The sequence below is a fragment of the Dermacentor albipictus genome, chromosome 4 (assembly GCF_038994185.2).
Source record: "Dermacentor albipictus isolate Rhodes 1998 colony chromosome 4, USDA_Dalb.pri_finalv2, whole genome shotgun sequence".
Lineage (NCBI taxonomy): Eukaryota > Metazoa > Arthropoda > Arachnida > Ixodida > Ixodidae > Dermacentor > Dermacentor albipictus.
The window spans coordinates 123807635-123831817 of record NC_091824.1 but is presented as its reverse complement, the minus strand read 5'-3'; the positions used below and the strand labels follow the sequence as shown (position 1 = coordinate 123831817).

Below are 24183 nucleotides of genomic sequence, written 5' to 3'. Positions count from 1 at the left end.
GAGAGGGAAACCTCTTTTCCTGAGTAGGATATGTTACAAGTTATTTAACGGAATGTGCTATGGTATAATGCTTTCTTGTATGTTATCGCTGCTCCACCGGCTTGTTTCATTTTTTATCATTAAATTTATTTTCATCTACCATTTGCGCCAGGAGCGCATGACAATAGTCGCCAGTATTTTCACTTTTCTTTGAATCGATTTCGCAAGCCATTATCTTGCAGATGTAACGGAATGCCGAACGCTCTTGCGCGAACGAAATATACCAGAGGAAGCAAATTGTGCGCACAATAGGCGCATTTATCACGCGCCGTGTCACTTTCCAGAATCTTTGTTTTCCTTTTCCTGAAGTATAGCTTCTTCTTGACCAGGCGAGGAGATACAACGCAATACGAATTCTTGGAGATCAGCTATTTATGTAAGCCAGACTGGCAGGCGTTTTCGAACCAACGAAAGCCAAAGCAAAGTTAAATTTTCTCGAGGCGTTAGCAATTCGCCAGGCCCCTGTCACCTTTCATTATTTACTCAAAGTTTTCTCCTTGACGTCACTAGTTTTACTCAACGTTCTCTCTCTCTCTCTCTCTCTCTCTCTCTCTCTCTCTCTCTCTTTTTCTCTCTCTCTCTGCGAAGATTTCGGCTCCGTCACCCGGAGGCCTTTCTGCTCATGCCTCAGCACGCAGTAAGTCCGTTGAGAAAATGCTGGCTTTTCTTTCAATATCATTACTCTACTTGCTGACATTTATTAGCGTGCAATATACATCACCGTCTTTCAGAAATTAAAGGAAAAATGAATTCTCTACGATACGGACCTTCGTGCATAAATGAATGCAACGAAGTGTCGAATACATCGCAGCCCCTCTACGTGCTGGAAGCCATTTGAAATTTTAGACACAGTCAGTGTTTCTTACTTAATTGCACCCGCCGTGGTTGCTCAGTGGCTATAGTGTTAGGCTGCTCAGCACGAGGTCGCGGGAACGAATCCCGGCCACGGCGGCCGCATTCCGATGGGGGCGAAATGCGAAAACACCCATGTACTCAGATTTAGGTGCATGTTAAGGAACCCCAGGTGGTCGAAATTTCCCGAGTCCTCCACTATGGCGTGCCTCATAATCAGAAGGTGATTTTGGCACGTAAAACCCCATAATTAAATTTTTTTTACTTAATGGCCTGGCAACTTAAACTTCGCCAAGAAGAAGCACATGTCTGTTCCTGTCCGCACGGGATATTGCAGCACGATCGCATTTGGGTCACGTACTAATTAATTTACATAAAACGTGTACGGCGTCAAGCGTTGTTTCGTGCTTATTCCTGATCCTCTTGATGCTTTCCTAACACGCAGCTGCGTGACACAGCGCAGCAAACTACCAAGCCGGAAAGTCATTTAAAAATTTGTCTTACAAATCATTCAACGCGTTCACAATCTAGTTGCCTGTGGCTATATATAAACATACATATGCGGACGACAACACATCCAGCTGAGCTGCAGTTGTGCGCGTGGTTTATTATTATTAGTCGCAGCTGGGGACGACACGCCTGCACGCCTGCCCCGTGCAGCTGGCCGCTTTAATGGCGATAGCGGCAGCAACATCATCAGCACACATATCTCGGCATAATCTTTTTCTGTCTTTTTTTTCCTTTTCTTTCTTTTTTTGTCGCATGGAAATGAAGTGCGCGTTACTGAGGTTCACGCTTCCGCCGAGTTGGTGTACAGGATATTGAAAACCGCCGTGGTTGCTCAGTGGCTATGGTGTTGGGCTGCTGAGCACGAGGTCGCGGGATCGAATCCCGGCCACGGCGGCCGCATTTCGATGGGGGCGAAATGCGAAAACACCCGTGTGCTTAGATTTAGGTGCACGTTAAAGAACCCCAGGTGGTCAAAATTTCCGGAGTCCTCCACTACGGCGTGCCTCCTAATCAGAAAGTGGTTTTGGCACGTAAAACCCCAAATATAAAAAAAGGCTATTGACGTTCTCGCGAAGGTCAGAGGTGCAATTCGCAGCAGTTATTCCGCGCTTGCATCTGAGCTCTCACTTGCAGCTGCCATCGTCGACGATTGAACCACGCTGAAAAGAAACAAAAAAAAAGAAATGGAGGATCTATGCTTTCAGTAGCTCGTTGCATACATGCAAACAAGAGATGTTACATACCGCAGTTGACCGCAGTTGCGGTTGCGGGGCGTAGGCGATCACATTTTTCGATAATATGTATGGTGGCTAATTCTTGGTCCAGCTTTGGCGAAGTCTTTCATAGTATTTCATAAAACGTGGCAGAATCGTTTTGGTGCCGTGTTGCTCATGTCGTGGAACTCCAACATTTATATCCCCTATTCGTGTTGGGTAATTCCACGCCAACTGTCCTAACCATGGCGCTCGAGAAAAATCATTTCTCTCAAAAGATTACAAAAAGGTTACACGTATATAAGAGTTACTTGAAGAGTATTTCCCAAAAAATATTTTGAACGGAAAAATATTTTTGGCCACGTGAGAGCCATTCGAATTTCACGAAATGATGGAAAACCAGGCGCAAAAAAGAAATTCACCAAAAGTCGACCGTCTTGCGCATTATCTCAAATTTTGGTGTTTTGCGTTGTCTGAACATTGTTCTTTTATAGTAAAACAGTTTCGCAAAATAACTTCATGTTTTTTACTCCTTAGCACGGAGGTGAAAGTGCGCAAATTCTAGCGTTCTTGTAAAATTTTTTACTAAAAAAAGTTACTAAAGTTACTAAAAAAACTTGGAATTACTTTTATAGAACTGCCACTAAGGCTTGCTATCTTGTAAAATATTGTTTTACCCTATGTGATGCTCACAGGCTCCAAAATAAAAGCTTGAATTTGGCAAACACGCTATTTTGGCCTATGTTTAGACGTTAGTAGCACATTAAGGTCGTCCATAAATACATAAGCAAAAGAGCGGATATCGTTGAGAAAAATAACAGCTTTCGCCACGGAAATTTTAATCGAAGTAATTTTGCGCTTTCACTGAGAAAAATAAATTTGAGTTTGAGTCCCACCATTGCATTACTTTGGTTCGTGCTTCCACTTCACCTGATAGCATGTTGGCGGGAAATACAAACCAGGGTGGTGCACATGGTGGTCTGCGTGGTGCGGAATGAAAGCCACTATCACCAGCGGTTCGTAAAAATTTGAACCTTGAAGGTAGATCGACAATGCACACTTCCATGCTACTGGAAGTACACATATGCGGGCGCCTACGCGTTAAGTGTTTAGAGCGGGCCACAAATCGCTTTCATTTTCTTAGACTACGTTTATAAATGTAGTACGAGAAAATGGCTTCCTGAGGCGTGACATCACAAATACCCTGTGGTTCGAGTCCCAATAAGAACCTTGCCGACTACTGTCTATCTGGCTCGAAGTAGCAGGAAGAATAGTATAGACATCACAGAACCAGTGAAATACGCTCACAAAGTTCCCTATCAAAAATAGTCACTAAATAATTGGTCTGCTTTCCCTGCTCTCACGGTGACTGAACGTGTTTCGTTCAAGTGGTGCTTTCAGTTCACGCTCATGAAAATGATTTGTGGCCCGCTCTAACACTTCACGCGTAGGCGGCCGCGTGTGTATAAGCGGTTTCACTCGCGCACAACAGCTGCAGAGAGAACGCGGCCCCGAGAAACTTCCGGTCGCGGGCCTTATCAGCCTACGGCGCCAGAATACAGAGTGCGTTATTAAGTCGTTTTGCTGCTCTGAAAGTCTATATTTAGGTTTTTAGATTAAGAAGAAACATGCGCTTTACGCCTCAAAACTAATACAGAAGAATTTAATATAACATACGGCAAAATTCACTTGTAAGATTGGACGTTAAGCAATAAAAATGCTTATTGCGCACGTGAAAATTGAGTTATGTGGTTTTACGTGCGAACCCGACGGTCTGATTATGAGGCACGCCGTTGTGCGGAACTCCGGAATAACTTGGACCACCTGTATTTCTTTGACGTGCACCTAAATCCAGGGTAGCCAACCGGAGATAATCTCTGGTTAACCTCCCTGTCTTTCCTTCGCCTTTCTCTCTCTCTCTCTCTCTAAATCCAAGTACCACGGGTGTTTTCGCATCTCGCCCCCATCGAAATGCGACCGCCTTGGACGGAATTTGATCCCGCAATCTCCTGTTTAGAAACCCAACACTGGAGCCACTAAACAACCACGGGCGGATATCGCGCACACATACCGAGGCCACCTGCGAGCAGCAAGGAAGGTGTTGAAAACTACAGGCTCGTTTCTTGGCGTCTATGTTTTTTTCATCTTCTCTTCATTCAATTTTAGATCGCACCTCTTAGGTGCCCGTTCCTGCGTTGAGCGTCGACGTCGGGAGTCCCTCGGTGTAACCGAGCGAACGAGCAGAGCCAATGATGAAAGAGCGAATGCGGAGCGCAGCGGGGGATGAAAGCAACACCCTCTAGGAGGTGTTGATGAAAGACGGCGAGAGCGGAGAGAGCGCGAGGAGAAAAACGAAGGAGGAAGGTGCAGCCGAAGCATGAGGAGGAAAGAGGGACAGAGTGTAGTGAAAGGGTGAGGAGGAAATCGGTGTGCCACACGAGACGTGCTTCACGGCGGCGACCAGTCAGGCGGCGAGCGCGTCCACAGCTACCACGCGCGGAAACAAAGCGCTCGCGTGGGCTTCGGACCCACTGCGCGTACGCTAGTTCGCCTGCGCCGCCACCGCTAGAGAATGCACTCCACGCGAGCCATGCGTTCCCGTGTTTCCACTTTCTTTCTGAACAATGAGCGACGCGACCGGCGGAAGTGCTTCGTCTGCCGCACGTAGCTGCTAAGGGCCGATTTACGCTCGAGCCGCCCATCGCCGCAAGCCGCACCGCACGCGTGCGGTCGCGCGAAGGATTGCACGTATCAAACACTTGTGCACAAATTTCGGTTTACAATGTGTGAGGTATACACTGTGCACACAGTGTAAATGGTAATTTGTGCACAAGTGCTGGATACGTGCAATTTTTCACGCGACCGCACGCGTGCGGTGGGGCTTGCGGCGATGGGCGGCTCGAGCGTAAATCGGCCCTAAACGAGCTGCCCGAGCAGAGGCTCAGCGCCGCCGCCGAGAGGACCCTGTCGTTCAGAATCAAATTATTTGGCACAATATATCGCGAATTCAAAACGCCTAACCATCTGCGCTCAAAATTCGCATTAGAGAGTATCGCAATCGTCGGTGAACTTCTTTTTTTTTTTGGTTCTCATGCGATCTTCTTTGTGAGTACGGATGCCACCAGCAGGCCTGGTGGCATCCGCCATTGGCTTGCAGCGCGCCTGCTGAGGTTCCTCTGGGGACTGCGACGCTGAAAGGATGTCTGCGGTGGCGGAGATAGTCCGATTGACAAAACCTCTGGCTCTTGCCCGAGCAGAAATTACGCTGCAGGTAGAATCTCGCAGTTGGCGCTTTCTATCGTACGAAAGTCTATACCCTGCTGAAAACAGCCACGATGATCATCTGGACTTCCGGCCACGAATCTCTCACTGGGAATCTGAAGGCCCATGCATCGACTCAAGCGTGCACGTCTCCAGAGTCTCTCAGTGAGACGAGCGAGGCGAATGGGAAAGACTAGAACCCATCCGCGAACAGTTTCACGCCATCCTGCAACACTTCAGGTTCGAAAGACAGAAATCCTCCCCTCCCCCTCCTCACGCATGACTCACGTGTGACGAGGCAGTGTCGTTGGAGGCAATCGCAAACACATTCCCACATCGCATGCTATCTCACGCGAAGTATCCACACACTCGTCCCGATTGCAACGCACCGACCGGTTAGCAAAACCCATATCTCGTGCCACACACCCGACCGCACAACAGTGGAAAGTTTTGCTGTCCAGCGTGGACTCCGGGGACCAGCGTGATCTGGTCAGGAGGAAGCGCCGTGTGGCTATGGCTCGTGGGGTCCTTGACTGAGTGGTACACCCAGGTGTGATATTGTACCTTTAGAATTTTTATTAAAGCGAAGCTTTCTTTGCCTTTTCCTTCGACTTTCCCGCTGCTGGTGCTGCTGCTGTCTGCATAATTTTTATTTCCCAAGGTTCGGGACAAAATACGTGGGCGTTTCCGTTGCCTTTGTGCTTCGATCAATACAACAGCTCTTTCTTAAAGAAATAAGTGGAACAACAGTGCATTTTGGATGGCGAGTTTGATGGCGCATATCTCCAAACTGGCGTCATTCTGGAAATTCCAAGTGGATACGCCTCGCAAACTCACCGGCTACAATTCGTAAATTGCAACATGTCCCTTGAACTAATTAATCCCGAATATAATTGGTGAACTTTTTTTCATTAGTTGAATATGTGCTTTGACTTTTCGTGCAAGTAATGTCCGCCTCTTTTAATATAATCCAGCTCAAAAACTATAACTGTGTTATATGCAACAGGCTATTTTTAAAAATTGACTTAAAATTTTAAAACTTCACTTAAAATTTTAAAAATGATCACCCTGTATAATATTGTGTACACACCGGAAATCTGAATGCCGGGCCGCATGCCCGGACTGCGGAAATAATGTCCATATCTCAGACGTCATTGTCGGCGAACATCTTACGCCAAGTGCATACGTGTGCAGAAGGCAGATAAAATGGAGAACAATTTTGTGCCCATCAACAAACAGTTTCCTTACTTCGGGACTAGCATTCATGCGCATAAAGAACGCAAGCCCGAGCACGCGGCCGTGGCCCGGGTTCACACAGCTCAGGGGATGGCCTTTCTTGCATTTACGCCGGGCAATGTCCCTGCGGACCTTTCGGCAGGATGGTTATTATATGTCGCAGCTGAAAACCGTAACGATGACCTATTTGTTCTGTATATGCGTTGATGGGCGCATTTCGCCACATCCGTCCGCTCTTTCATTTCAGAACACACATGTGCGCGCACGCGCACGATCGTTTAATGTCCACCGAAATATCATATCCTGACCGCACTTTGTTCACACTTCTCGCTCTCTTCTGTGCTTTTTTTATTTTTATTTTATTTTATTTTTAGATGAACAGGTGGGCCGGATGCATCGCGCACGCTGCTTGTACACGTATCTCGAAAATCTCGAAACATTTACGACCATTGCAAGCGAGAATCGCGTGTCAGGGTCTGGACAGCTCAATGCGTGTTCGCTCTTTTGTACGAAACGCACGAAGGCCTTCGTTAAAGCGCCGGCTGTGCTCTGCACGTCCTCCTGCGGTCCCTGTGTAGCGGCGTAAAAAAGCTGACCTCAGCGCCAAAGCTGTGCGTTCCATTGGTACTGCTAGTCCACTTGGCACTCTCTTGTAGATATATTTAAGTGCGGCTTTCATCTGGCGTGAACGGGCGACAAAGAGAGAAGAAACACCGGCGGTATCGCAGAAAAACGTTGCGACGCGAGCTCGCGTAAGCACAGCGTGTCGAAACTAACGATTAACGAGATCGACTCCAGAGCGTGTGCGCTCACTCGAAAATCGATAATTCAAACTGGAAAGTTATGCAGAGAGCTGTGTCCGACGAGAAAGAACGAAAAGAAACTGCGGTACTTTGTCGCGCACGAAGCTTTATGTGAGCCGCGATCCTGCATACGCGGTATTGTTTCGTCAGTTTGGAGCCACGACTTCCACCCCATACGCAGCGGCTGTTGAGTGCGGCGGCGTATGCCTGTATCTTGTAACGAGCGCGTGATGGAAGTTGTGGAGCGTAAAGAAAACCCGCACGCGCCATGGGGTGGGGGTGGCTTCTATTTCGTTCCGTGAGCTGCACACACTTGTGTGCTGCACTCGTGTCAGCGACCAGCTGGAGCGACACACTTTGTCAGCGCGGAGTGGGGCTCGGAAAGAAAAAAAAAAGAAAAAAGTGGCAACTGCACTTTGTCTCGCCGCTAGGCGCCTATCCGTCTATTCGACATTGTGACGAACAGTGTTCTCAAATCCATTCGAATGCCCATCGAGTCGAGTATTTGTGCGAGATGCACGAGAACCGCCCTCTCAGACCTGCCAGGAAGCACGAGATGGCTTTTTGTGTACTTCTACAAAGGTCTGCGTATATATTCACCCAGACAACAATGAGCAACTGTTCCGAGCTTGCCTCTGCCACGTCGGCGTTCAAATTTCGCACGGATAATCGTATTTTTTCATGACTTAAAGCTTGGTTAGCACCACTTTTGTGACTCTGGTGGTTTTTCCATGCAGAAATGCGAAATTGTTGCAAATAACGGCTCCTGCACTATATAGACAGTGAGTCAGACAGGCAAGGTGGAATAACCTTGCCAGGTGTCTACCTATAGGCTCTCTGCCGACAGTCTGTGCGTTGATTTTTGTTTGCGTTTAGATAAAATGAAGCAGGGCGCGCAGAAACAACGACCGGATACTACAATCACAGATGGCAACGCCAGTGCACATGGTAGGTGAAACCAGTGCTTAGGAACTGAACGAAAGCAAAAACAAAAAAACGAAAGCAAACAATATTTTTGAGCGCAACAAAAGCGTAACCGAACCCTTATTTATTATTTTGTTTGGGAGTTCAACCGAAATATCTGTTAACGGTTTTCGGTTCAACTGGGGAAAATCGGCAATCCTCATTGAGAAAAATAAACGCTATGTCTTTATCGTTACATGGCTTCAAAAATTTTCGCATGTTAACAAAAACTGTTATGGTCCGTTATGGATCTTTTTTTTTTTTTTTTCCGTACCGGAGCAGAACCTGAGCGGCATTTTTTCCAGTGGAACGAAACTAAATCCAGAACGAAAAAACATTTCGTTCCGACACCCTGCGTGAAACTCGTTTTTGTGAACACCGGGGTCTTAAATTGCGGCTCAAAACGACAAACGAATGAAGTAAGGGTGCCCAATATATAACCAACTGCGTTGATAATTAAGATCTCCGCGCGAAGTTAACCTTACTGGGATCTCGATGCGTTGAAACGAGAACTTCAGTTAAATAGTATATTTAACCATACTACTTAATATATTTAATAATATACACACGGGTTTAGGTCAGTCTCTGTTCTGTCCACTTTTATGCCCGTATCCTTTCTTCCTCCCCATGTAAACATAATTCGCCACTTGTTCTGCTCCACTTTTCTCCCCCTGTAGGCGCCGAGCAGCAAGTATACGTGTGGTCGGGCTAACGTCGACGTGACCCTCCGTCTCGAGGCGAAGAATAGGAACGTTATGTTCACTCGCGGCCAGAAAGTCTCCTAGAAAGCCTTCGCACTCGTCATCTTTCCTAAATGTCAGCTCAGCCGTCATTGCGAGATGCGCTCATAATACGAATCGCTGTAACAGGCGTCGAAGCACGGTAACTTCATCTGCGAGTTATATCAACACCTCCTTGGTTATATGCAGCTGCGAGCAGCTTTAATTCTTTTTTTTTTATTTCGGCTGCGTCATCGGATGGCGGAACGCCGGCGAGAAATCGTGATACAATAATGAAAGTTATAATAAAGGGTGCACGGTCCCTTTCGAGATCTGGAAATATCGAGGCGTATCAACTTTGGAATATCACGATGCTCGAGGCTCGAGGGACACGTGCGTTGAGACGTGTGCGCCCGCAAGGTCCCGTTCCTCATCAGCCAGCGTCAGCTGCAATTTTCCCAGACGTACGTGCTGCGATAGCGGAGAGAGTGGTGGTGGTGGTCGCGCAGTCTACACGCAGTGCAGCGAATGTAATGGGGCGTGCTAAGGCACCGCAGAGTTTGCAACACGATTAGTTCCGCGCTTCGGCATCGATTATATTGCATATATCGCACGCTATATTGCAGGCTCACCCCTTGCAAACCGCGTTCTCTACTTCGTGCTCCTCGGAGCCGGAGGCACAGGCGCTGATCACTTTGTGGGTACATATATATTGGCTTTTCAGATTGTATGACAACCTCCCCAGAGTTCGCAGCAATGCAAGGAGGATATTCTAAGATGAATTATAGTTACTATTAATCAGCCGAGAGGGTGTTCGTGTCAGAGTCTCCCAGCAGCATCCTACCTATAGGCTGATTCTGGCATGACGCCAACTTCCTTTCTCTTGCGAGCGCAGCAGGATTTGTCACGTCCCGCGTTCTTATTGAATGCGTTTAGCGTTTGACGAAAAGCTGATGCGAACAGAGCTGTCGACTCCACGCCTGTTTCTCTTTTTTTTTTCTTCCTGTCCCTCTCTCTGCCACGTTCCCATCGTCTCCTCCTCCCTTCCGCATACAGCTGACCGATGTTCAGGTGTCGGCCACGCGCTTCACTGTGACAGCGCGGTCAGCACGCTTTGCAATTCCCTCTCAGCACGATCTATCTCTATATAGCTTGTGCGCGATGCTACCGGCATGCATGCTTCCGTAGATACTGTGCCGGTGACCCGCCGCGGTTGCTCAGTGGCTATGGTGTTAGGCTGCTGAGCACGAGGTCGCGGGATCGAATCCCGGCCGCGGCGGCCGCATTTCGATGGGGGCGAAATGCGAAAACACCCGTGTACTTAGCTTTAGGTGCACGGTAAAGAACCCCAGGTGGTCGAAATTTCCGGAGTCCTCCACTACGGCGTGCCTCATAATCAGAAAGTGGTTTTGGCACGAAATACCCCATAATTTAATTTTTAATTACTGTGCCGGTGCCCTGTGATCTTTCATCCAAACATTTCCTGGAAAGTAGAGTTGACGCACAAAAGGAAGATAGGCTTAACAGCATAGGCACGGACAGATACTTCATTTCGCGATTCAACTCTACTCTTTTTGGATGGCCAAGTACAGCCCGCACTCATGTTTAGCATAATTTCCTTAATGTCTTTGCAATATGACATCGGCATGAAGCTTTTTGCTCATGCCACCAAGCATCAACATCCTTTATCCCACCGCATTGACTATCGAATGCAACTTTCAGCCCCAAGTTACGGCCCTATCCTTCGATGACCAAAAACTCTCTTTTAACTTTGGCGCGACGGGGGCGTCAATATACGAAAATAATGTAGTACTAGAATGAAAGCTACAGCTAGCGTCAGCCAATCAAGAGCTCGACCATGTAAATGCCCGTGTACCTCGCTGCGATTATAGTTACGTGACATACTGTCTTCTGCTCAGTCATGAGCACAGTCTCGAGAACAGTCGCGACAACAGTCTGTACCGCTGAAGACCTCCCAGCTTACATTCTAGTGGCATATATTGTGAAACAGGGTACAGTGAGCATTCACGTGATGCCACAGACACCCCGTTGTCGGCTACCACGGCGTCGCCAGAGATAATCTCGTCAAGATAACACACAGCTTTTCGTCGCTATATAGCTGTACGACATAATGGCAGCGTCAATGGCGTTGTTGCGTATTCGTCGTTGGGCCGATGAGCCCGGGGATCCTGGCGCAGAGTGCCAGGCTAAACCACATAACCTTGTCGTGTTTTCGTGTTTACGCAGTTGCTTCGTGAAAGAGATGTTGTGTTTGCCATCCGGCCTTCGTTTTGTGCCCTCGCCTAAGAAAAATAACTGTTGTGAGTTCGGAGGGCATATCCTCGCGTGACACGCAGGAAGTTGTGTACCAACCTGCCGCTACAGTTGCACTGTGAAAGTGGTTTTGCGTTTTGTATAGTTTCAGCACATGTGCTATTCGTGGTTGCAAGAATTGTTGTTCTGCGCTTTGCGGCAGGGCTTTTCAGCGATACGCCGGGAACGTTCTAATTTAACGCATCTCAAAGGGGGAGGGGGGTGGATTAAATTATGTGGTTTTACCATCCAAACCCATGATCTGATTATGAGGCACGCCGGAGTGAGAGACTCTGGAAATTTGGGCCCACTGGGATTCTTTACCGTGTACCTAAATCAAAGTACACGGGTGTTTTGGCATTTCGTCCCCATCGAAATGCGTCCGCCGTGGCCGGGATTCGATCCCGCGATCTCGTGCTTAGCAGCCCAGCACCATAGCCACTACCCAAAGGAAAATGGTGCGATAGTTTCGCGCCCGCCTTTAACATGCGGGCGCGGAACTATTTGTAAAAACACCGTTCAATCGCATTGTGACTCACAATGCACCGGTTTCCGGTCTGGAGCCCCCGTTCGCTCACTGAACAGCTGGGCCGAAACATGTCTTGCGTTTTGTGATGGCCTGTGCTCTGAACCCCAGGTTGCAGCAACAGAGACAACAGAGAAATGCGAGAAAACAAGGGTGACCTGTCAGCGGGAATACCTGTAAGATGGCGCGCGTGGTTTTCGTAAGGGCTGAGAAAGACGTGCGGCAAGAACTTAGCACGAAGCTGTGCAAAAAACCCATGCGTATTTCTCGCAACATATGCTTCGCAGTTGAACGTAAATGTGTTCTTGTGCGGGGACTTAAACCCGACACCACCGCTTTTCTTATAGGCAGTTGCACTAGCAAACGAAAACCAGGACTAAGGCACTTGGCAGGACGAGGATGAAATAGTCGACAGCTCGCAGTGTCAGAACGTCGACCGAATAAACAATCATAGTTACGTTGACAAATTGGCATTCGATGTCCAAGTGGATGGGAGGTGGTTTCGTGGAAGAGAAATTTGATAGTGATGTGCGACAACTTCTATTAATCTGCCTGCTGATCTTCGTGGAAATGGCGCAGTTAAGTTCGGGGACGATATCAATCAAGGCTCTCGTCAACGACAATGATGACGATGAAAAAAGCACGTGACGTTCATTGCATGTGGCTGAATGTCGTCACGACGTCGGTAAAGACCGATCTAAACGAGTGAGCTAGGCACCCGCTGACTAAATGATCACGCGACAACGTCATAGGTGCAGTTGTGTCATAAGGCTCACAAATGTTAAACCTAACCTTGTCATGGCATCATCACAGGTTTATCAAGGCAATAAAATAGAAGGATAAGAAAAAAAGGGTGCGATGAGACGCTGCAGCTATATTATAACATAGCTGTAGCATCTCGTCGCCCCGCAATTTGCGGCTCTTTTTCTTTCATTTATATACATTTATTTCATGGTAACCTTTAGAAAATCAGTTTCTTGCGAGAACGAGTGATTGTTTCTGTATACATATGGACAAAGTACTGAGTACCATGCTAAGGGATTAACCAGGTTAACACTTCCAGCTTCTCCTCTACCCGCCGCGGTTGCTTAGTGCCTATGCTGTTGGACTGCTAAGCACGAGGTCGCGGGATCGAATCCCGGCCACGACAGCTGCATTTCAATTGGGGCGAAATGCTGAAACACCGATTTAGGTGCACCTTAAAGTACCCCAGGTGGTCCAAACTTTCGGAGTCCTCCACTACGGCGTGCCTCACAATCAGATCGTGGTTTTGACACGTAGAACCCCATAGCTTAATTTAGCTTCTCTTTTAAGTCAGTTTACAATTAGATAAAGTAGAGTGTGGGTTCGGGCTAGTTCTCAATTCACGGTAAAAAATTTAACAGCGCGAGTCACAGATAAGGAAACAAAGCTGTGTTCCTGTCTGCTATCTGCGTCCCCGTCTTTCTATCACGCTGCTAATGAAGTTAGCGGGCTCATCTCGGCAGCCCGTCCAAATCCTATTAAGTCATTGCTTTCTCGCACGTATTTAGGCCTACGCATAGACCCTGCTCGTGCGTAGGTCCTTTGGTATATGCACACCCTGTGCATCCTTTAGAAGACATTGGGACTGTAGACTCGAGTGCCATCTCCACACAAAGTCGCCACGGTACTGTTGTACTTTTCAAAGTCGGCTGGTCTGTGCGACCCACTCTGAGTGCACGGCAAACGCTGTTGCACGTGAGCGCGCATCGCCTCGGATCCCTTTCCTCCTCCCCTTCCTCTTTTTCCTTCTGTTTCTATCCCTGCCCGCTTTCTCCTTCCCCAGTGTAGGGTGGCAAACAACGTGCAACCTCGTTAACCTCCTTGCCTTTTATTCTCAGCCCCTCGGTTAACCCACTTTCTTCTCGTTCATTACATAACGAGCGTCTCGAATCAGGCTACATTGATGCCTTCAGGTAGCATATGTGGGTTTATTGACCAGTTGCCGTTACCCAAAAAGATCACGTTCTCGTGGCGCCTGTGGCAAAAAGGACGTGCCACGTCCGCCGCCAAGGTCTATGAGTGGTGGCGCTGGCTAACACTCCCAAGGTTCTACACACAAATACCCAAGAAAGTGGATGGGAAAACAGCGCCGCGGTAGCTCAATTGGTAGAGCATCGCACGCGAAATGCGAAGGTTGTGGATTCGGTTCCCTCCTGCGGCAAGTTGTTTTTTCATCTACTTTAATTTCCATTATATCTATAATTTCTTTATTTCATTTATTAAGCACAAGTAATTTCCCCTATGTTGTCCTTGGTGTCAGTGTTTCTTAGCTTCTTATGATATGACTATATATATATATATATATATATATATATATATATATATATATATATATATATATATATATATATATATATATATATATATATATATATATATCTGGGAAGCTGGGAAGCTTCAGGTTCCTGGAAATGTAAACATTTTCTGCTTCCTGGAAGGAGCCTGAAGTCGCGAGGGCGAACGACACAAGGCGTGAGTTACACAATAACAGCAGGAGCCGGCGACCGAAAGGGAGCGGGGCTCGATCCTTATTCAGTTGCGTATAAGCCAGCGGCAGCAGCACTCGCTTTAAGCTGTTACCGCTCTACTGGCGGCCACGCGCCCGTCGCTGCTCCTCCGTGCTTTATCACGGCTGCGACACACGTGTGGATCGTGCTGCTCGACTCGGCGTCCGCGAAATATTTCTGCCACGATTGAAAGCACCTGTTGCCGCTGCGGCTGCTGCGACGTCATTAATGTTCGTTTATCCGCTCTAAGACGTGTGCTATGCCTGCAGCCTCTTATTTTGCTACGTGCACGCGCCTGGTGGATGCTCGGCGGACAGGATTCTTCCTCCGCCGCCATTCTCGTTTGTTTATTTGTTTGTTTTTCTTTACTATATTGTATCTCCGCCTATCTCTTCAAACGGCAGAAGGATACCGCGAAGTCTCGGACAACCAGCATCTCTCCGTAAAGTAAGGTATGCAAGATGTTTTGTTCGTAGAGCAGTCCGTTCTTGCGTGTAAAGCGCTCGCCTTGAGTTAACGATGTGTCAGTGCGATGCGCGGAAGATCTCGCACATGCACGCACACACACACATAGATAGATAGATAGATAGATAGATAGATAGATAGATAGATAGATAGATAGATAGATAGATAGATAGATAGATAGATAGATAGATAGATAGATAGATAGATAGATAGATAGATAGATAGATAGATAGATAGATAGATAGATAGATAGATAGATAGATAGATAGATAGATAGATAGATAGATAGATAGATAGATAGATAGATAGATAGATAGATAGATAGATAGATAGATAGATAGATAGATAGATAGATAGATAGATAGATAGATAGATAGATAGATAGATAGATAGATAGATAGATAGATAGATAGATAGATAGATAGATAGATAGATAGATAGATAGATAGATAGATAGATAGATAGATAGATAGATAGATAGATAGATAGATAGATAGATAGATAGATAGATAGATAGATAGATAGATAGATAGATAGATAGATAGATAGATAGATAGATAGATAGATAGATAGATCATGCTAATCATAAGTATGTTTGCAATGCGCACGAATACTTATTCATTTTGGTTAATTAGCAAGCTTCAAGCTAATTAAAAAAATCGAAAAGGTGTCACTGCAAATTTTATGGATGATGTTGAAGAATGGACGATGTAGGCGTATAAAGCAAACTGGGGTTATCCAGTTCTTTTTTTCGACGAGGAAGGAACAAAGCTCACGATTTTTTTCCCTTTTCTTCTTTTCTACCTCCTCATCTTTCTCTCTCTTTTCTTTCTTTCTGACTTTCTTTTTTTTTAATATGTGGCAATTTGTCCGCTTCCCCGCGACTGCAGCTGTCTCAAGCGTAAACGTGTCAACGCAGAAGCTCCTTCGAACAAAGCCGACCGTATACTGCAAGATTTGTTAATAACATGCTGAACTGGCTTTTGCCACGTACGATAGCTTATTGGTAGCCTAGATAACTACGACTGTCAGTGAACTACAGAAGTAAATAGTCGAATTATATGAATGAGTCCTGTGCCGGTAATTTTTTATTGTTGGGATCAGGATGGTGCAGGCTACGGGTGGGACTAGCCTTAGATAAAATCATTTGAAACATAGACCAGCAATGTTTTATATTTGTTATAGCATGAAGTATCATAGGCCAGGTTTACACCAAGACGAAACCTTGTTAATGTCAGATTGAATCATGGGAACGTCTGATGTGCTAGAAGTTTCCCGACAGATAACTTCAGTCGTCAGCAAGGATCCTTATATTTGAGTTCACAGGGTCAGGAGCGCCGTTAATTTAAATGAGAAATAGCAGATGCTTTATAGCACAGACTGCCGAGGTGCACACAATATGTTAGACGGCACTATTGGAGCAGCGACCATTTGTTGACACGTACTGAGTCCCTATCCTGCAAAGAAAGCACTCAGTCCACTTAAGGAGGTTACAGTCTATGTTAAGTGCGCCAAGTTTGAATAACAGTAGCGGGTGTGAGACGGTGTCTGATCCCTTAGCGCAATCAAGGAAGGTGCAGTCATTTACTGAGGATCCCTGTAATGTTGAAAACAATCTTTCAGTAAATGCTGATAACCGAGTCTCGCAAGAATAATGCCTGCAAAAACTGCGCAGCTGATTAATAAAGAAAAAGTTTGATCTCATCCCCCGCCCCTCCCGAGAAGAAAAATTAACAAGGTTGCAATAAGTCATGCGTTCAAGTAACTTGCATTAAATAGAAGGTAAGGAGATGGGCCAATAGATTAAAGTATTATAAGCATCGCTAGACTTGTGGATTAGAATAACCTTGACTACTTTCCGATCGTTGGCCAGCACCGAACGACTAGGCGAAAAAGTAAGGCCAGAGAACAAAACAAAAATAAACTAACTAACTAAAGACAGGCGAATGCGCATCGGTGCTCCTAAGGAACCAATTAAGCTACAATCGATGCCTGGTGAGGAGGAAAATCTAGCATTGCTAAGCAGTTTAAAAGTACACTCTTCGTCTGCAGTTGTCTCCAATTCAATGGTTACATTCATAAAGGGCCCGAGCGTGCCTTCCTTTCCGTCGTCAACATATGCCACGTCGCTGGCTGGTTTTGCCGCAAATGGCGGAAGGAGTAGCACTGCCCCATGCGACTACTAAGATATTAGACGTTACACGACGGCGAAGAGTCAGGGCGAAAACTCTCTAGCGGAGCTCCAAAGGCTCGCGTCGTTGTGCACAATGCGCACAAATTGAAAAGCGAACACTTCCGAAAGTACGCTCCCATGCCTTATTCCGTTTTCAGGTGATCTGCATTTCTAACAGTGGCTTAAGTCAGAGTCGAAAACGTACACTTGGCGCTGCTCCGCGCTTTCACACCGGCTACATAGCCATTACACGTCGCACTTCCGTGTAATTACACAGGTAACATGCGTTCTGATCAGTTATTTTTCCAGTTCGTCTTTTGATGTATGCTGATAATATGTCAAGCAGCTGCAGTACCGACTGACACACACCAAAAAAATTCCGCCCAAGCTGTTGCTTCTACGTCGGCTCCTTGGCTGAAGTCGACAGAGATCCAGTTCGTTAGGAAAATTGAACGTTTTCTGACATACGTGGAGCGATTTCGCTTCTACAATGACGTTGCTGCCAGCTTCGTAGTTCAGCGGCTCATACATTGATGTATACATATGTATGTATATATCTGCTGTTCAATTTGCCAACTGTTACCTTTTCGTGCCAGCTTTATATTGTCAGCGACCTGGGGTGGCTCGCACGAACGCTTAATAACGACAAAAAAAAATAACGAATTTAAGAGCGCCTTCTTAAATGTTCCAGAGACGACACCTAGTCCGCACGAGAACGCGTTCTTAAATTCGCTAATATTTTCGTTATTAAATGTTCGTCCAAGCCTCCCCTGGCCTTCATGATTTTTTCCAATGAAAGTGGCGTGTCCTGCACCTTCAACTTAGTGATCTCGATCTACAGCCCACATTTCTCTGGGGCCTCTCTATTCTTTTTTCCCGGCACAACAACCTTCAGGCGAATATAAGCACCAGCAAACGGCTATCTCTATCTCTCTTTCTCTCTCTCGAGGAGAAGGAAGAGGAGGGGCATGCAAGCTACGGGCGGATTTAGCCTTACAACGCGTGCGGGAATAAACATGCATATGAACAAGCAGTTCATCGCAACATACAGTTCAGTCCGTATCTAATCGCAAGCTATCCACTGCATTACGTGTTTGGGAAAGTTCTGGCATTACTTGGTAAACTTCACCACTCGTTGAATAGCTCAATTTAAAAAAAAGAAGTACTGCAGTAGGAGGTGAAACACCTCTCCCGTAAAGATCCAGTGTCTTTGCGGGAAGATCAATTCATCCACGGTAGCGCCCGGAGGCACTTTATGTTTCAGTCCGTCAAGTAGTCTTGCGCGCTCCAGCAATTCTGGGCACTCCAGCAATAACGTTTTCTATCGCCGTGGGCGTGGCAGAAGGGACCTGCTGGTGTGTGCAGCAGTGCTATCTTCTGTCGCCACGCCGGCGTTCTCGCTGAGCGGGTGCGAACACAGTGTAGTATAAGGTCGCTTCCGATAGGCTAAGTCCCTTGGTCACGCGGTACTGATATGGTGGGGGCCCTAAGGAGTGAAATTGGTTCACAATGGTCGTCTGTGGTACTCGCTCGATGTTTTGTGGTGCTCTCAGCGTTGCTCTGTACATTAGTCTACCACGTGCAAGACCGTCAGCATCTTCATTTCCGGTGCGTCGATGCGCAGTGGAAGCCACTGAAAGTCCAGGTGAAATCCAAAACTTCGCAGATGCTTGATGTTGCGTAAAGATGGCTGTAGGCAAATGTCCTGCGGAGAGAGAAAATAATGCAGAGAAAGGCAGGGAGGTTAACCAGAGGTAGTTCCGGTTGGCTACCCTGCGCAGGAGGAAGGGTTAAGAGGGTTAAAAAGAGAAACATAGTAGAAGGGTGAGATAGAAAGGGAGACAAGCACGAACAAAGCGCGTACACTACAGAGCGGTAAGGGACGGCATTCTTAGAGTCTGTCGTGAAGCCCCGTGGACCGCAAGAACCTTACCAGCGCGAGTAAGGCCTTCAACGCGGATGTTCTTTCGGAGCATTGGCCTAAAGCTTTTAGTTATGAAAGTGGACGATTTTCCAACTGGTCCAGTACACTGCACATCACTTGTCTCTCAGCGCTGTGTCGCGGGCAGACACAGATAATGTGTGCGAGCGTCTCGTCGATGTTACATGTGTCGCACGTGGGGCTGTTGGCCATTCCTATGCGGAAAGCATAGGCGTTTGTAAAGGCAATGCCTAGCCACAGACGGTAGAGCATGGTCTGTTCACGTCGTTCGTGTCCTGCGGAAATCCTCGCTGGAGTACATGGCGCGCTGCCTCGCAGTCCAATATTATTAGAACTGGTTGCAATGGGCAGGATTTAAGTTTCCGCCAAGGCAGCTTCAATTGTTATAATTTCGCTTGCCGTGGTATACAAACAGCCCGTTCGGGTCGGGCAGCCCATTTCAGTCTGTAGAATTCGATAGACAGATTCTTCGTATTACCACCAACCGCACTACACCAGAGGCTCTGGCCCAGTATCCTTAGTGTCCGAGCAATTAGGTAATGCTTACAGACACCACCTCCAGGTATTCAGAGAGGGCTCTGTTGATGTTGAACAAGAGGCAAGTACTTCAGCTTTCGTGTTACCTCGATCTCGCTCTCAGATTTGGACAGCTGTCTACATGACATTGCGCAAATTTCTGTGGGTCACGTCTTTATGGGCAACGGCTGAGCGCACACATGTGTGTGCGTGTGTGTGTATACGTGCGTCTACGCGCGCGTGTATTTGTGTATGCGGATGCACGGGCAGGCATATGCGTCTGTGTGTGTGCGTGTCCATCTGTGTGTGTATGCGTGTAGGTGCGTGTGCGTGTATGTGCGTGCTTGTGTGTGTACGTACGCGTGCGTGTGTACACACACAGACTCGTACACACACAGTATGTGTGTGTACGAGTCTGTGTTTATGTGCGTGTATGTATGCATGTGTGTATGTGCGAGTTTGTGCGTGTGCGTGCATCTGTATGTGTGCGTGCATCTGTGTTTATGTCCGTACGTGCATGTGGGCGTTGTAAGGAATTGGGAGCTCAATCCCACTGTTCGTAACCAGTTGTCAAGATTGGAGTCGGGCATGTATTAGACCTTAGTATGGGAGAGGCCTTTGCCCTGCATTGGGCGTAACCAGGCTGATGATGATGATGATGATGATGACGATGACGATGCTTCTCATCTAGAACGAGGAATATGGGTTTATTTACAGTATCTACAGACAGACACATACCCCACTCAAAACAGATTACACCATTAGATGCCTGAGCTCCACGACAAGTCTCATTGCACCAATTGCAATACATCCCTTAACGTACATCATTTACTCTGGCCGTGCTCGCAAGCTCACGTAAACTACGACCAGGACAAGCGCAAGTTTGAAGAGGCAATCCGGAGTGAAGAACTCGCTCTCCAACTCTGGGCCGTCCAGCAGGTCCACGACACCGCCAGGAAACTCAACCTCCCGGTTCCGTCGTGGGAGACGCCCACTCCATGAGAGCCCAAAGCTCTCGTGGCCTGCAGGACCTGAATAAAGTTGATTTCCTTCCTTCCTACATAAGGAGGTTGCAGTTCATCAGTCTAGCATGACTGCGAGAGAAAGTACACTGAGCGGCCGCACAACAGCGGTTTATAAACACTGAGTCCTCCCTCGATCCCAAGATGAGGGAAACGTTCGACCAGTCATCGTAAACAAGTCGCCTCTCTGCGCGAGGGATTGCACACACACACACGCACGCACGCACACACACACACACAAACAAACACACACACACACACACACACTTCCACAGAGGTTCACGGTCCTCAACAGACATCGGACGAACTTCGTAGAACTCGGGGCTTATTTTTACGTCAGGAAAGGTGCCTTTTATTCCCCGAGCTGACGCCCGCAGCGCGACGACCGGTTGCCCATTGTCTTGCGTCTTGAACGGCGCGTGGGCAGGGGCCTCGAACTACGTTCCCTCGGGGATTCCCCCGCTCGCGGCAGACCGGGTAGGCGGTGCCGTGTTCCGGCACAAAGCCTGCTTCGTCGAACACATCTCGGCTCCTGTGACGGAGAGTCGAGGACGCGCGTATTGTCTTCCGGACACAGTCGAATTAGTGACGCCGTGGCTATAAGGTTGCGGCGGCCTTCCAGGAAAAGTTTGACGCCGCTGTCGCAACTGGCTGGCAAAACTTGCACCTCAGCAGGCCGTTCTTAACAGAGTGCATGCGTGTGTGCGTATGTGTGTGTGCGAGCTCGCGCGCGCGTTCATCCGTATCTTTGAGTTTTCGTGTTCGGTTTTTTATTTTCTGTAACGCTGAGGGACATTACAGCGGTAGTCACTTTTCTATCTCATTGATATCAATGTGCAAGCGCATCACTTTTGGAAAGTGCGCAGTGATGGTATACGACACATCGGGAGATAACAAAAGATGCGGACATGGCTTCGATCCCTACATGCGTGATGAAAATACAACACTTTCCATAGCGGACGGAAGTGTTTCTTTTCATTTTCTTCGTTTTGGCATTTCTTCCTTAATTTTTTGGTCACCCTTGTATATAATCCGGCACTACTGGACTTAAACTTTCAGTTGGAAGAGAGCTCGGTGCCTATTCGGTGCCTATTCGACAAAAGTGCCTCGGTGCCACTATTGTCGTGGTGTGGGTGCGCGGGTCAGTGTTCATCATGAGGTTCCGTGTTTCTTCCATACGTATACGACACCATAAGGTAAATGTTTCAACCGTGTTCTCACCTATTTTCTAAATTAAGCAGCTTTGTTAGTTTGATTTTGGTTATTCTATATGTTTAACGTGTTGTGCTTTTATCTTAACAATAGCTATGGAACTGTTCGCATCCAGACAGCGTCTAAAGTGTAAACCACGCGCGTTATTGTTCTGCGAGGAAGCAGCATAACGTTTATTTCTGCGCAATAAGTCATCCGCAAGCTCGCGATCAAAGCCGCGCTCAGACGGACTATTAAACCGCGGCAAACAGCTGCAGCTGTGATCGCCTGCGCAACAGTCATGTCGGGTACTAATCGGACGCCGGCATTTTTGTCAGTAAGCACAGTTGCTCTCAGTGCAGGCTGCGGCGGCATACGGAAGCGTGCAAACAGACGTGACGCTTTTGCTTGCTCATGCAAAAATGTCAGCCCATACAGGCCCCGCGCATAGCGCAGTATATATTTGCTCGATGCCTCACCGTGACAACGTAGCAAAACGCTGATAAAAAACCAACTGTTCACAAAGACAACAGACGAACAGCTGCAGCGCTGCGCTGTCAGCTGGGCTATGCGCACCCTTTGTTGCATTCAACTTGCTATTTTCTTTTTCGCTGTCGCTTGAAAAAGAAACCTGCCGTGCGCATGTTCGTATACAAGGTGTGCAGAACTAACCCGCATAAAACACTTTGGCAGACTGCACCGTTGCAGGCCCATGGGCACCTTGCACACGAGCACCGGTGCACCTTGCACCGGCCAGAGCGCGGTGCAAGGTGCTTTCATTTATCACGGCAACGTCGCCGACACCGGCCGCTAGAGATCGAAGAAGAAAAAGAAAAGTGAGATATGCCATTTCAAATGCCAACGGCCCGCGCATGCTTCCTCACTCGTCTGAGTGTCAGGCGCCGAGCTTTGTCGAGCTCAAGTGCAGCAATGTTTGCCCTTCTGCTGATCTCGACTACGAATATGTCCACGTCATGCGGAGCGTGCCCACCTCAGCATTTTCAGGTCTCGCGGACACTCTGGCCTCATGCTACTTAAGCGATCAAAGATGTCATGGCAGTTGTCCATTGCGTGACTTCGTCCGTTTTGCTTCCATGTGCACCGATCGCTTGGCTGTGTGCTTGGCTTGGCTATCTATCGTGGGAAGCAACCATTGTCGCGACGACGCCTGCCGCAGTGTCTCAGTGGCTATGGCTTTCTGCTGCTAAGTTAGAGGTCGCGGGTTGGAATACCGGCCATCACCGCTGGAATGTGACAAGAAGGCCCGTGTATACTTAGATTTGCGCGCCCATTTGTGACAGTGTAGGCGATAATGTGGGCAAGGAGCCCAGATGCAGCAACATGACGCGTTTGCCAACTCCGTGTTTGCCGTCGTCGGTTGTCTGAAATGGGGGTCGCTGCTGCCATGGCAGTGTAAACGGCTGCCGGCTTGCATTACATGCTGCGGAGGAGCGCTTTTGCGAAGCTTTTCCGTTGCCCTATGTGCCTCGAGGCTCGAACATTAAAGTGTCAATTTAAATTAGGCCCCAAAAGTAAACGTGAGCAATAGAAATGGCACATGTGAGTAAACTCGCGCTCCGAAAGAAGAAAGGACGATGCAGTATTCGTTCGTACAGGCGTCCAAGCAAAGAGCGTTTTAGTCATATATTACCATACGAAGTCTCAAAAGGGCCATGCTAAACTGTGTCAAGGCAGTTATTACGAAAGTTAATAATTATAGGCAAAGATGCAATTTACCTGAAAGTAGAGCAAGAAACTGAGCACGTAGCACGCGCTGGACAGACAGAGTATATTACAATGCAGACGCAGTAGCGAAGGCCAAGTGCTGCTGTACACCATCGAAAAAAACAAACAAGACGTGAGAAAACAGCCGAAAACTTTCGTTCCGACACGAGTAAGCGTTGTTCGATTCGACCACAAACCGTTGTCGATAGTCGCAGTCGATACGCCAGATTTATAGTGCCTATATATGGCGAGACAAAAATGGCAGGCGACCCTAATCTTTGACTTGGCTGTCTCTTATAGTGGCACTCGCATCTCGGCGTTGGTGTTCTTTAAGTTAACTTTAGGCGAACGCAACGCACGAACCCAAACACGGAGGCTACTGTTTTCCGTTATTTAGCCATTTAAATATCGTGACACCTCCTTGTGTGTGACGTCATTTGTGACGACATTACTCGCGATTTCCACTTCCGGGTTTCCAGGAATTTCGCCAAAGTCGTGCTCACGTGGCGGGTCTCTAAAGTCTACGATTCTGTGCTTTGGTGTGCGGTAATCAATGATTTCTAATAAATTTTAATTGTTCCGTACACTTCAATAACTCAACTTGTAACTCAACCTATGGTCTGACATCATACCTATGAAACCCATAAATTTTGTACTGTACTATTTCTTTCTTAATATTTTCT

At 47.4% G+C, this 24183-nt stretch overlaps 1 protein-coding gene across 3 annotated transcripts in view; it reads left to right on the top strand.

Annotated features, from left to right (window-relative positions):
* The window catches only part of alpha-Man-IIa (alpha-mannosidase 2), a 95854-nt gene that overhangs the window by 11814 nt on the left and 59857 nt on the right, over positions 1-24183 (top strand). The window contains exon 1 of one of the 3 annotated variants that reach the window (XM_065428864.2): positions 14778-14918. The exons of 1 other annotated variant lie outside the window; for it this stretch is intronic. Coding sequence is in view for 1 of the 2 variants with exons in the window: in XM_065428862.2 (XP_065284934.1) it covers positions 21739-21780 (42 nt within the window). In the remaining variant the exon portion in view is untranslated. Of the gene's footprint in view, positions 1-14777; positions 14919-21655; positions 21781-24183 lie in introns of those variants that run through there. One more of the 3 variants, XM_065428862.2, reaches the window with a different exon arrangement.